Source organism: Electrophorus electricus, chromosome 1, assembly GCF_041902795.1.
Source record: "Electrophorus electricus isolate QZ-2024a chromosome 1, ASM4190279v1, whole genome shotgun sequence".
Taxonomy (NCBI): Eukaryota; Metazoa; Chordata; class Actinopteri; order Gymnotiformes; family Gymnotidae; genus Electrophorus; species Electrophorus electricus.
The window spans coordinates 30260884-30272794 of record NC_137497.1 but is presented as its reverse complement, the minus strand read 5'-3'; the positions used below and the strand labels follow the sequence as shown (position 1 = coordinate 30272794).

The 11911-nt window shown below is 37.7% G+C and overlaps 1 protein-coding gene across 1 annotated transcript; it reads left to right on the top strand.

The window, feature by feature from the left end:
- The first annotated feature begins 1883 nt into the window (after positions 1-1883).
- On the top strand, positions 1884-10101 carry LOC145659668 (choline transporter-like protein 4). The gene is made up of 21 exons (XM_081722439.1): positions 1884-1893; positions 2932-2980; positions 3223-3296; positions 3414-3492; positions 3986-4085; positions 4734-4794; positions 4986-5097; positions 5191-5274; positions 6096-6208; positions 6468-6590; positions 6753-6852; positions 7153-7245; positions 7449-7551; positions 7830-8089; positions 8245-8339; positions 8426-8529; positions 8797-8870; positions 9129-9199; positions 9315-9409; positions 9664-9748; positions 10016-10101. The coding sequence occupies exons 1-21, from the start codon at positions 1884-1886 to the stop codon at positions 10099-10101; spliced, it is 1971 nt and encodes a 656-aa protein (XP_081578565.1).
- Positions 10102-11911: the final 1810 nt, after the last annotated feature.

The window sequence follows — 11911 nt, the reverse complement described above, 5'->3', positions numbered from 1 at the left end:
ATTTACTATCTGGATCACACCACACCTCATTTCAACATCTCTTCACCAGACTTACACACAGAGGTATTCTGCAGATGTCAGTGAAAGGAACTGGGTTTTGGATTTCTCTGGCCATAACTGACACCAAAACAAAATTAAATACTGATTATGGACAACATACATAAAATGCCACAGTACACAGTCTGATTTTGGTCCCACAGTAAATGCCATTGGTCACTGATGTTCAAAATATCAGTGAAAATCAAAGCAGTGTATATTTGGCAACACTGTAAAGCATTTGAGTAGGACTTTGTGTAGACAGCTTCGAATTCTTGAGATGTAGTTCTGACGTAGTTGCTCTCTACATTATTTTTTTTTTCTTTCACTGAAACATGTCTTTAACTGAAACATGTCAAAAAAAATAATAATAAAAAAAACTAAACGTATTGAAGAATCAGGGCACTTAGTGTTGAATTTGCTGTGTCCAAATATGTTAGTTTGGCTACAAGGGACTTCACATGGGGATTCAATTAGATGATACCACACACTTCAGGATATAGAAATTACTATATTTTGTAATATATTAATTATATTTCCTGACATTTTCCCAAATTAATCATTGTCATTTCTCTGTGTAACATGTCAAAGGCCTGCGCAGACTTTCCATTACATGTTTGAAGCTAAAACATTTTTAAATTACTTAACTACCACACCAATAAGTTACTTGGCATGCTCAGAAGAGAATAGCATGTCCTCAGTTACCAAGCATCTTAAGCAAACAGTATACAAGATTTCTGGTGCTAATACATACTGACAGTATGTGACAGCAGGTAAGAGGCACATTTTTGGCACTTCAGATTTGGCATTTTAATTTTTTTGCTTGTCCACTGGATTTTTAAGTAATGAATATGTCAGGCACTTGTTGCGTCTGGACAGAACTGAGCATTTTTCTTTTATATTTGATGTTTTTCATGAAGAGTGGTTCAAGTGATTTGACATAATGCTAATTCAAGATTTCTCTAAATACAGTTTGAGTAGACATAATGCTAATTCAAGACATCTCTAATTACAGTTTGAGTAGACATAATGCTAATTCAAAATATCGCTAAATACAGTTTGAGTAGACATAATGCAAATTCAATACATCTCTAATTACAGTTTGAGTAGACATAATGCTAATTCAAGATATCGCTAATTAGATTGAGTAGACATAATGCTAATTCAAGATATCTCTAAATACAGTTTGAGTAGACATAATGCTAATTCCAGATATGGCTAAATACAGTTTGAGTAGACATAATGCTAATTCCAGATATGGCTAAATACAGTTTGAGTAGACATAATGCTAATTCAGTACATCTCTAATTACAGTTTGATATATTTTTATATATATATATATATATATATATATATGTGTGTGTGTGTGTGTGTGTGCGTGTGTGTGATTTGTTTTCCCACTGTACTTTACTGTATTATTTTTACTGTGCTAAGTGTATCAGAAATCAATTTCATTAATTTTTCACAGAAGCAGTATATATAGTAGCTATCTTAATCCACTGTTGTTTCGTTAGCAACATTGTAAAATCATATAAATTTAGCCATCGATATCTTTTATTTTTGTATTCTTCTTCATCAAAGGAATCAAACCCTCAGGCTCTAAAGCTCCGTTACCTTCGCCGCTATTTTCCAAAACTGCTGCAACTTCAGCAGCTGTAAACTTGTTTTACAACATTTTTGGAAATGTATCCGACGTGAAGGGAACGCCGTAATGATTTCATGATTGTTTATTGTTTAGTTTCACACAGATTGACACACAAATTCATCAATAACACACGTAGAAATGGATCAGCTCTGAGTGACAGACGAACAGACGAATCACACGGCGATCGTCCTGTGATTCGACGATGAATGACGGTAAAATGTACTATAAGTGTTACTCGATTGGGGGCGGGAGAGTCTTCTTTTAAGCGCAGACTGACTGCAGACTTTTATTTATCTCAAATAAACAATCAATCAGGGTCCATGTCCTTCCTGATAAAAATTGGAGTTGGGAGCATTCATTTATTCTGGCATACATTACAGACTTTAAAGTTTTTTTCAGAATTGTCAAAAAATTATTTGTCAGTCGCATAGACGTAGTTTTGGGAGGGGACGGGGTGCGTGTCATTTAGCCTCAGGTTATATCTTGGTGACAAGCCTAAGGTTACATTATTATGTAAAGATGATTTTATTATTTGTTTAGCTTTTTTTAGTACGTTAAAAGCACAGTAACCTTGGACAGTTTAAGCGTATAGGCCTAAATATCCGACGCAGGACATAGCAAGCAGAGTGTGAGCATCGCACAGCATGGAAGGCAGGTGCTCGCGACCAAGATGCCTTTGTTGATGAGCTGAGAATGAGAACGTGCTGTGACACGTCACAATGTGTCCATAACCTGGAATGTGTGCGTCATAAGAACAGAGTATCATATGTAAGAATATTTTTTACTGTAACATTACACATTGCGGACTCTGTGTGATCGAAGGTGCAAGGAGGAAGAGTACGATGGTCAGGAAACCGGATTATAATGGTGAGGTGTTTTTTTTTTGTTTGTTTGTTTGTTTTTTCAGATATATCCATCCATATGCCAAAGATTTTATGAGAATCCCATACGCCATATGCAATGGTTAACAAATAAACATTGTACAAAACTATCATGTACATTTCATGTTAAAATTATAATAGCTCTTACATACTTGCTAGGTCTATTTCATATTAAAAACATTCATGTAGTGTACGATCTGTAACTATGTATCAGATCAAAAGCATATGTGTACAGAAGGTGTCATAAAAATATGTAACTGTATATAAAATGTGTTAGACAAAATATAGAGTACCAGTCAAAAGTTCAGACACACCTGACTGAATGTATGTTTTTCATAGGTTTAAACTCATTATATTCTATGTTCTCAGGGGAACCTTTCCCATATGAGCCTTTTTTCAGGGGACCAGTTAGCAAGAGGTGAGTCCTTAAATCTCTCAATGTTCCTCCCATTTACTCCTTCATATCAGTTGACTTTAGTAAACTATTTAAAGCACACACATCATGGATCACAGAATGTCTGTTATTAGCTCTATACAAGAAATATATGAAGGCCATAGATCTACTAAAACTTATTTGAAAGTCATTTGACTTAGCTAAATAACTTTATTACATAATTGAAATGATACAAGTGTGTAGCAATACTTCTTGTTTTTCTTCAGGAGTTGTACAGACATTATCTGCTGTATGGCTTTTGTGGCTGCCATTGTCAGCTATATGCTTATTGGCATCCTGGGTAAGAAACATTTCCAACTACACTTTCATGGAAAAATGATTATTCTGGGCTTATAAGAAAGGTCTTTTACACATGTATGGCTTGTGAGATATCCTTCTAACAGAGGTTCTAACACAGCTTTGTTGTATGGAGACCCTCGTCATGTCCTGTTGCCCCGGAATTCCACTGGGATGTTCTGTGGATCTGGAGTCAATTTGTAAGTCCCTCACATACTGGATTAGTATTTATGTCTTCACAGGAATACCAAAACAGCACACTCAGCATGTAAGGAACACTGTCAATATTCTCTCAAATGAGTAGAACTAGCATTACAGTGGAGCTGTGCAGGTTCAAATCATGTGGATACATTAAAGAGCAACAGTGCAAGATGGGTTAGATTTTAGGTTAAATATTTTCATGATTGGCAATTCACAGCAACAAGTGGACCCAATCAAATCACACATGTTTAATGATTGCCTCTAAAACAAAGGGTCCAAACTCAGGTCTAGGAGTGTCACAACACTACGGAGTTTATTGTTTACCCCAATCATACTCACCCTAGAAGAAAGAACATTTAGGGGAGTAATGGTGTGACTACACCACTGAAGCCTGATACACATGCTCAAAAAACTGAATAAAAATTGTTTCTTTAATTGGCTAATATTCATGTGTCAAGCTGCATTTGTTTCCAGCATCCTCTTGTGTTTCAGTGACAAACCAAATGTCCTCTACTTTGACGTTCTGAAGTGTGTCAGAGCAACCACAGAAATGGATGCCACTCTAGAGGGTCTCCAGTGTCCAACCACTCAAGTGAGATTTCCACAAAGATTTCCTGTTGAAATTGTACAGAGGCTGAACATGTTTGAATGTAGCCTATTAGAAATCTGCACATGAGACTCATTTATTACAAAACAGTTTATTATGTAGTATGTGAATGCAAGTTTGTAAGTCTGGGGGCTTGGGTATCTTTTTGTTGCTTGGCTTAGGAGCCTTTTTCTGTATCATGCAATGAACAATGAAGTGTAGATATAAATATGAAAAGCAACACTGTGTTTAGCTGCTCAAATAAGATCTCCTTCACTCTGTGTGTTTGTGCATTGGCTTGCAGGTCTGTGTTAAAAAATGCCCTTCGGAGTTCTGGAAGTTGCCCGCAGAGGCGTATGCCCCAGATGCCCTACCTAAAGACTTCTTTCAGCAGCAGTATTGTGATCCTAGACTTGACCTTGCCCAAACCACAATGGTAAAACCTCACACTGCAAATGAGCAATGTAACCAACTTTATCGCTGGCAAATAAATCCTCACCACCCTCTTGACAGAACAGAATCTGTCATATCAGAAGTCTTTGCAATATGCAACCCTTTGTTCCAAGTAGATGGAATTAATTCATTGGTTAAGCCAATCACACATACATAGGATTCAGTATGTTAATGAGATTTTCACATGCATTTCTACTACAGAGTGTTCAAGACATCCTCAATCAAGAGCTTTGTCCGTATTTCTACACCCCAAGTAAACCAGGTACAGACAGCAGGATTACCTTTACAACTACCTGTCTATTTGTCCATCCTGTTTTGTAACAGTTTGACTATGCTATGCACTAAAACATAACCAAACCACCAGGACTGTGCATTTACCGCCATCATAAGTCAGTAGGTTTCATTTTTACAGTCATATTATTTTTCTGTTTCTCTGTGTCTCTCTCCCCTCAGCACTAGGGAAATGCCTGCCTAGCTTTGAACTACAGGACGTTCCTCCAGACTTCTCTCTCCCTGGATTCGCTTCCGTAGATGAAACAGTCAAGCACATAAAGAGTGCTATGGAGTAATCCTTCACACACACTCACACACACATATGCATGGATGGTTGGTGTTGATCTATAAGCTGCTTTTGCTGACCAGTATTTTTTGCTTGCAGCTCTCTTGTTTCAGGATTCAACTTTAAGTCAGTGGGGTTACGGATTTTTGAGGATTTTGCTACATCATGGTATTGGATATTAATGTAAGTTAGTTTTATACAAGATTGTATTACACCCAGACATTGTATAGTGTGTGTGTGTGTGTGTGTGTGTCTGTGTGTGTGTGTTTGTGTGTGTGTGTGTGTGTGTGTGTGTGTGTGTGTGTGTGTGTATATATATATATATATATACAGAAAGATTTCAGTTGATCTTCCTTCATCAATCTGCATAGAATACAATACTATATGCAATACAATACTACATATAATACTGGCCAGCGAGATCTAGGGAGACTGTTTGTGGTTTCAAACTTCTTCTATTGGAGAATGATGGAAGCTACTGTGATCTTGGGCAGTTTCCAAGCTGCAGAATATTTCTTGTAACCTTCCCCTGATCTGTGTCTTGACACAATTCTTGACACAATTCTCTGAACTTCATGACTTGGCTTTCACTCAGACACTATGAACTGTGAGTCCATAAACAGACAGATTTCTGCCTTCCCTGATTATGTTCAGTCAATTCAGTGAAGCACAGGTGAACCCTAATGAAGTTAAAAAAAAAAATACAGCGACCATTGATAGAAGTAGGATTCAACAGAGCTCAATAAAAACTGTCTTAACAACAGACCTCAATATGTATGTTAATGCAGTATTTCAGACTTTTATTTTAAATAAATGTACAAAACATTATAAAAACCAATGTTTGTTTTCTTGTTGAGGAGTATTTTATCTAGATTGATGAGGAAAAATAGTTAAATGAATTTTAAGATGAGTAATACACAACAAATTTGAAACTTTCTGTATGCATTTTAAGTAAATATTTTTCTCTCTCTCTCTCTCTCTCTCTCTCTCTCTCTCTCTCTCAGAGGTCTGGTGGTTGCTATGGTTGTTAGCCTCATGTTCCTCCTGCTTATGAGATATCTGATGTTCGTGCTACTGTTGGCTCTCATCGTGGGAGTGCTCGTAGCTGCAGCGTATGGTAAGCCTGTACAATACATGTTTTAACATACCTGCCATTAGCGACCAGCTCACTGGGTAATAATTAAGCCCTTCATGAATGGTCTCCTGCTGCACTGAAACAAGGAAAATACCAAATTACTGTGGATGGTTCTATGACTGGCACTGATTTGCTGCCCTATAGTGTATGAACTCTGCATGGGACCCTTAATTTTAAAGACAAATTGCAGGGGGTTAGATTAGTGAATGAGGATGTAAGCTGTCTACTCTGTCTTTCTCAGGTATCTACTACTGTTACCAGGAATATAACCACTACAGACACTCCAAACTCACCCTCGGTGACATTACTTATAATTCAGAATTCTCTGTCTACCTTCAAGTGAAAGAGACTTGGCTGTTCTTCTGTAAGGGCTATCAGATTTTCTCACAAGACATGTATTGACAGTATATAAAGTAGAAACAAACATGTTGTAAAGAAAGGAATTTTTCTAAGAATGGATGCATGGCTTTGGTTTATACTGTTGCTGTATGTGAATGATTTTTGTGTGTTTGTGTTTATGTGGCAGTGGTGAGCCTGTGTCTTTTGGAATTCGTAATTTTACTCTTCCTGACACATCGGGGGAGGAGAATATCTGTTGCATTGGCACTGATCAAAGAGTCCAACAGGTAGAGCTTTTTAGGCCTTCAGACACATAGGCGGTAGTAAATATATCCATTGCCAGCATTTCTTTAAACAAATGTCAGCCATCTGCTATGTCCTTCTTGTTTTTGTTGTTGTTGCTGTTGTTTATAAACAGAAAATCACCTTGGATACAAGAAACCCATTAACATTTTTCTTTAAATCAGTGCACTCGGCATTCCTACATTATTACTCATATAAAGCCACTTCGCGGGGGCAGCCTGTATAAAGGCTCTCTTGTGCTCTTAAGGCTACACGAGGCCTTTTGTGCTCTGTGCTGTGTGTAGGGCGGTGAGTTGTGTGACGACCACACTGGCTTACCCCTTGGTGACGTTCCTGCTGGTGGTGATAAGCATGGCCTACTGGGGAATCACTAGCCTGTATCCTCTGCCACTTCCTCTTCTCACCTACCTTCATTTCCTGCTAACAAAGCAAGGCAGTAACTGTATATCTGTCCTCGCCACTGAATTAGTGCTGTAGCTTGGATTGTATTGGTAGTTTGTTGTTGAAAATGTGCTTGTGTCAGTATTTTGTGTGTAGAGTGTGTGTGTTAGGCTGTGTCCTTGACCATTACTGCCCTCAGGTATTTGGCCACATCAGGTGCTCCTGTATACCATGTCGCTGCTCTCAACTCCTCCATAGCCAACTGTAGTTCTATCACAGGCTCAGAGATTTGCATTCCCAAGGTCAGTCGCCTACATACACCCACACACTATAAACCCAAACTGTAATATTGTTCCCTTTCAAATATATAGTATAACATTCACATTTTGCTATTTGCAGCTTCATACAGACATAATATGGTGAATGTATATGATATTCATATGATATTCATACTTCACAATGACTTATTTTAGATGCATTCAGATTACTGACATGTTCCAATAGCCTGGTAATGATTCATTTCACATCTCTTTCCTTTTATTTATACTGTTGTTGTTGTCTTCTTCTTGTTTCTTTTCAGGAATTCAGTGCTTCTCTCCATCCTGATTGTCCATCTGTGCGCTGTGTGTTTTTTAAATACGATGACACGGACTTGTTCTCAAGGATCGCACCCTACCTGCAGATCTATAATTTGCTGGCTTTCCTCTGGTGCGTGAACTTCATCATCGCCCTGGGCCAGTGTACACTAGCCGGTACCTTCGCATCCTTCTACTGGGCCTTCAGTAAACCAGCAGACATTCCCCCGTACCCTCTCTTACAAGCCTTCATCCGGACACTAGGGTACATAGCACTCGTGTTTCATCCCTGCTCCGCTCCGATTGCTTTGATATCAGCCACACCCGAAAGTACATTCCCTTGGTTTGGTGACTACTAACCTAGTACAGAGTCCTAACTGCTCCCCACCTCTAAAGTCTACTAAACTGCTTTTTTTCAAGGTGTCATGTCGGCTCTTTAGCATTGGGTGCTGTCATCCTTACCATATTCCAGGTCCCTCGGATGTTACTGGAATATCTTGACCATAGGTTCAGAGGTAACAATATATATAAAACCTTCATGACCTTAGTCCTGCTTTCTCCTGTCTGTAACTGTAATGTGACACAATTGTCTACTCCACAGACTGCCGGAATTTCTGTTGTCAGTTTGTGATGATGTCCCTCAAATGCTGCTTTTGGTTCCTGGATAAATTCCTCAAGTTCTTCCACAGAAACACCTATATCATGGTGTGTCTCATATCCAGCTGCACACAAAAAAATGATCGATGCTGAAATAACTGTTTTTATGTGTCTTCAGTGATCGGTTGTCTAGCGTTAGTATGAGTATTAGATAAAAACTAAATGAAAAACTGTATGGTGTATATTAGTATGATATGGTTTTTTTTTCACTTTGTGGTAATAGCATCAAAGTATGTAATTGTGTCCATATGACTAGTGAAATTTACGGAGTGTACAATCTGACTCAACATGCTGTTTGTGGTTGATAATATACAGATTGCTATACATGGAAACAATTTCCATGTGTCTGGCAAGAATGCTTATATGCTCTTGAGGAGAAATATTAACCAGTAAGTCCTCAGACAGAGGAGATGTTTCGTACATATTATTGAACGTATGGGGTTGTGTGTGAATGTGAATGATTTAATGTTGCTGTTGTGGAACAAATTACTTCCATTTCCTTGTTTTGAAGGCAAAAATATTAACTGGAGGAATTTATCAGTACATACTCATGTGAAAATAATTTGTATACATATTTTTAATATGAGTACCAATTGTTCTAGCTCAAGTTTAGCACGCTGTCCTTGACCATGTCCCTCTGTCCACAGGGTGGTGGTGTTGGACTGTGTTACAGACACACTGCTGTTTTCCGGCAAGGTGCTGGTGGTCGGATTAGTGGGTGAGAAATACAGTGTGAAGTCATGTGTATGTTACCCATACTACACTTCATCACATTTAAAAGGTACAACACACTTTAAAAGGTAACTCTGGGGGTTTTCTACATTCCCTGTAAGGTCTGCTGGCTTTCTTCTTCTTCTCTGGGAGAATCAGGCTGCCAGATGACAATTTCCAGATTCAGCTGCTGCATTACTACTGGTTGCCCGTTATCGTATGTATTGCCTCCACTGTCAGATAACCTCAGAACAAACTCAAGTGCTGACACTTGCTTCTGTGTGAGATCAAAACATCAGCATATTCAGTACACTGTATAAATGGTTCTTTCTTTAGATATCAAAGGGTTTAATGACAGCAATTGTAAAGTCACTTTGTAAATAACCAGGATTTACACATTTATTCTGTAGAGCAGTGCCTGTTATAGTACTGACGGCCCAACGTGTATATCTACTACTGCTGTTTTTTTAGACGGTTATGGCGGGAGCTTACTTGATCGCTCAGGGCTTCTTCAGTGTGTACAGCATGTGTGTGGACAGCCTTTTTCTCTGCTTCTGTAAGCTACACACACACACACACACACACACACACACACACACACACACACACACACACACACACACACACACATACACTCATTCCACCAGTTCATGACACTGGGCACACACAGCTGAAAGCTTGCATGGTCCAGTCCCTTTACTTCAGAGAGAGTAGAATTAAAAAAAACATTATTAGCTCACACTTCAGTCTTAAGCTACTATATATTCCAATCAACAGGACTACATTGTTTTCACTTCCTCTGTAATGTTTTTGTCTCCTCTAGTGGAGGATCTGGAGCGTAATGACGGCACCATGCTGAGACCATACTACATGTCCGGGTCTCTGTGGCGAATCCTCAATAAGTCCTAAAGAGCCTTAAAAAAAGACAGCTTTCGACCACATCCTTTTCCACACTTTTCATAAATAAACCAAACAAGAATTTATGTTAGTCTTTTTTTGTTTGTTACTGTAAAACTGCTCAGCATTCTGATCGCTACTGTAATGTTCAGAAGACAGCTGACGGGGCCTCTTTCAGGACTGATTTGGTTTTGACCAAACAGCAGACACACACTGGATGTTCTGGCAAACACTGAGTAGGAGGACGCTTGTGCCTAAATTTGGGGTATATGAGAAGTTTCAGTTCTTTGCCAACTCCTGATTATGCATAAAAGATCACATTCCATGGTATGCTACGATATTATTTTTTTATTTCTGAGTATAATAGAGAGTATACAAACTAGTAAGAATGACTGAGCTAAATGCAAATTTTCTTACTTTATTAACTGAATACTATTTTATATATGAAATATGTGAACGTTTACAACATATAGAATACATTTATGATGTGATACAACAGTTGATAAAAAAACAATAAGAATATAAAATCCCAGAAATCTATTTTCCTTTCTTTTTTCACACGTATGAAGTCATAAACTCATCCACATGGCCCGTTATGACCAATACATGCACCATTCTGAACAGGCTTAGAGTAATTTTGATTTTCACACAATGCAATTTTTACAGAAGACAATGCCTTGAAAAAATGTCCAGTTCAAATGGTTTATACAGACTGGTTCTCAGCACTAAAAATGTACAGTACATCATTCATTACTTTCACTTTAAACCAATATATTTCATTTCTGGTTGGATTTTCTCTCATAAGGATTAATACCAATCAATTAAGACAGGTTTGCAATTAAAGACAAAGGTATAGTTGCCAGTAATAACTGGAACTTTAGAAGGGATCTAGGTCATTTGTATCACTGTAAAATATTTAACACAAAGATTTAGGACAGCTGGTGGTGTGCATCTAATTGTTAACATATACACTAGTACATCCACTAAAGCCTACCATAATGATATCAACACCAAATGCAACAAAGTCATTTTGTTTCCAATGCTGAAAATGTTAAATGAGAGTAAAACCAACAGAAAAATAGTTTTTGGCCTAGGCCAAACAAATGAGAGATTACAATGGGCATTCCCCCCTTTAAAGAGATTCACAGTAGAAATGTAACTATATGTATAATTTATTAATGTAACATAAAACAGCAATAAGAAAAATGCAAAAATACTATGGTGAAGGACATTGTGACAAAAACCCATGTGAATGCTTATATTACAATCCTGTTTGGACAAGTTTGATCCTCAGTCTCTACCAGTGGTTAATTGTATCTTCTTACAAAAAAAAGGAACCTTATGGTCTGTAATGGATAGTCATTATATATATAAAACAATTACAATGCTGCAAAAAAAACAAATTGTCAGCAATATCAATGGCTAATTTAAATGACAATAAGGTAGAAACTGAATTATAAGAAGAAAGCCATATATTCATCTGTTTTGAAAGAATTCAAATAGTTAATATCACTGTGGCTAGTTGTACTGTGCACTAAGATATAGTTAGCTTCAGCTTGTGAATTGTATTTACAACTTGGATATGGATGTGAACTTTAATTTCCAGCATGTAACACAATTTTAAAATTTTACCCAGCATAAAGGTGTTTCCCTTCTGATCAGTTCACCTAAAATGAACAGAATCCAAATGTGCTAAAATGTGCTACCTAACCAACTATTGTGCTTTTCTAGATTCTCCATTTACTATCTGGATCACACCACACCTCATTTCAACATCTCTTCACCAGACTTACACACAGAGGTATTCTGCAGATGTCAGTGA

Excerpts from the sequence above, each read along its gene's own strand:
- LOC145659668 (XM_081722439.1), top strand. Across the intron at positions 6,853-7,152 it reads CTGATCAAAGAGTCCAACAG|GGCGGTGAGTTGTGTGACGA; the intron begins GTAGAGCTTTTT and ends TGCTGTGTGTAG. Across the intron at positions 7,246-7,448 it reads TACTGGGGAATCACTAGCCT|GTATTTGGCCACATCAGGTG; the intron begins GTATCCTCTGCC and ends TACTGCCCTCAG.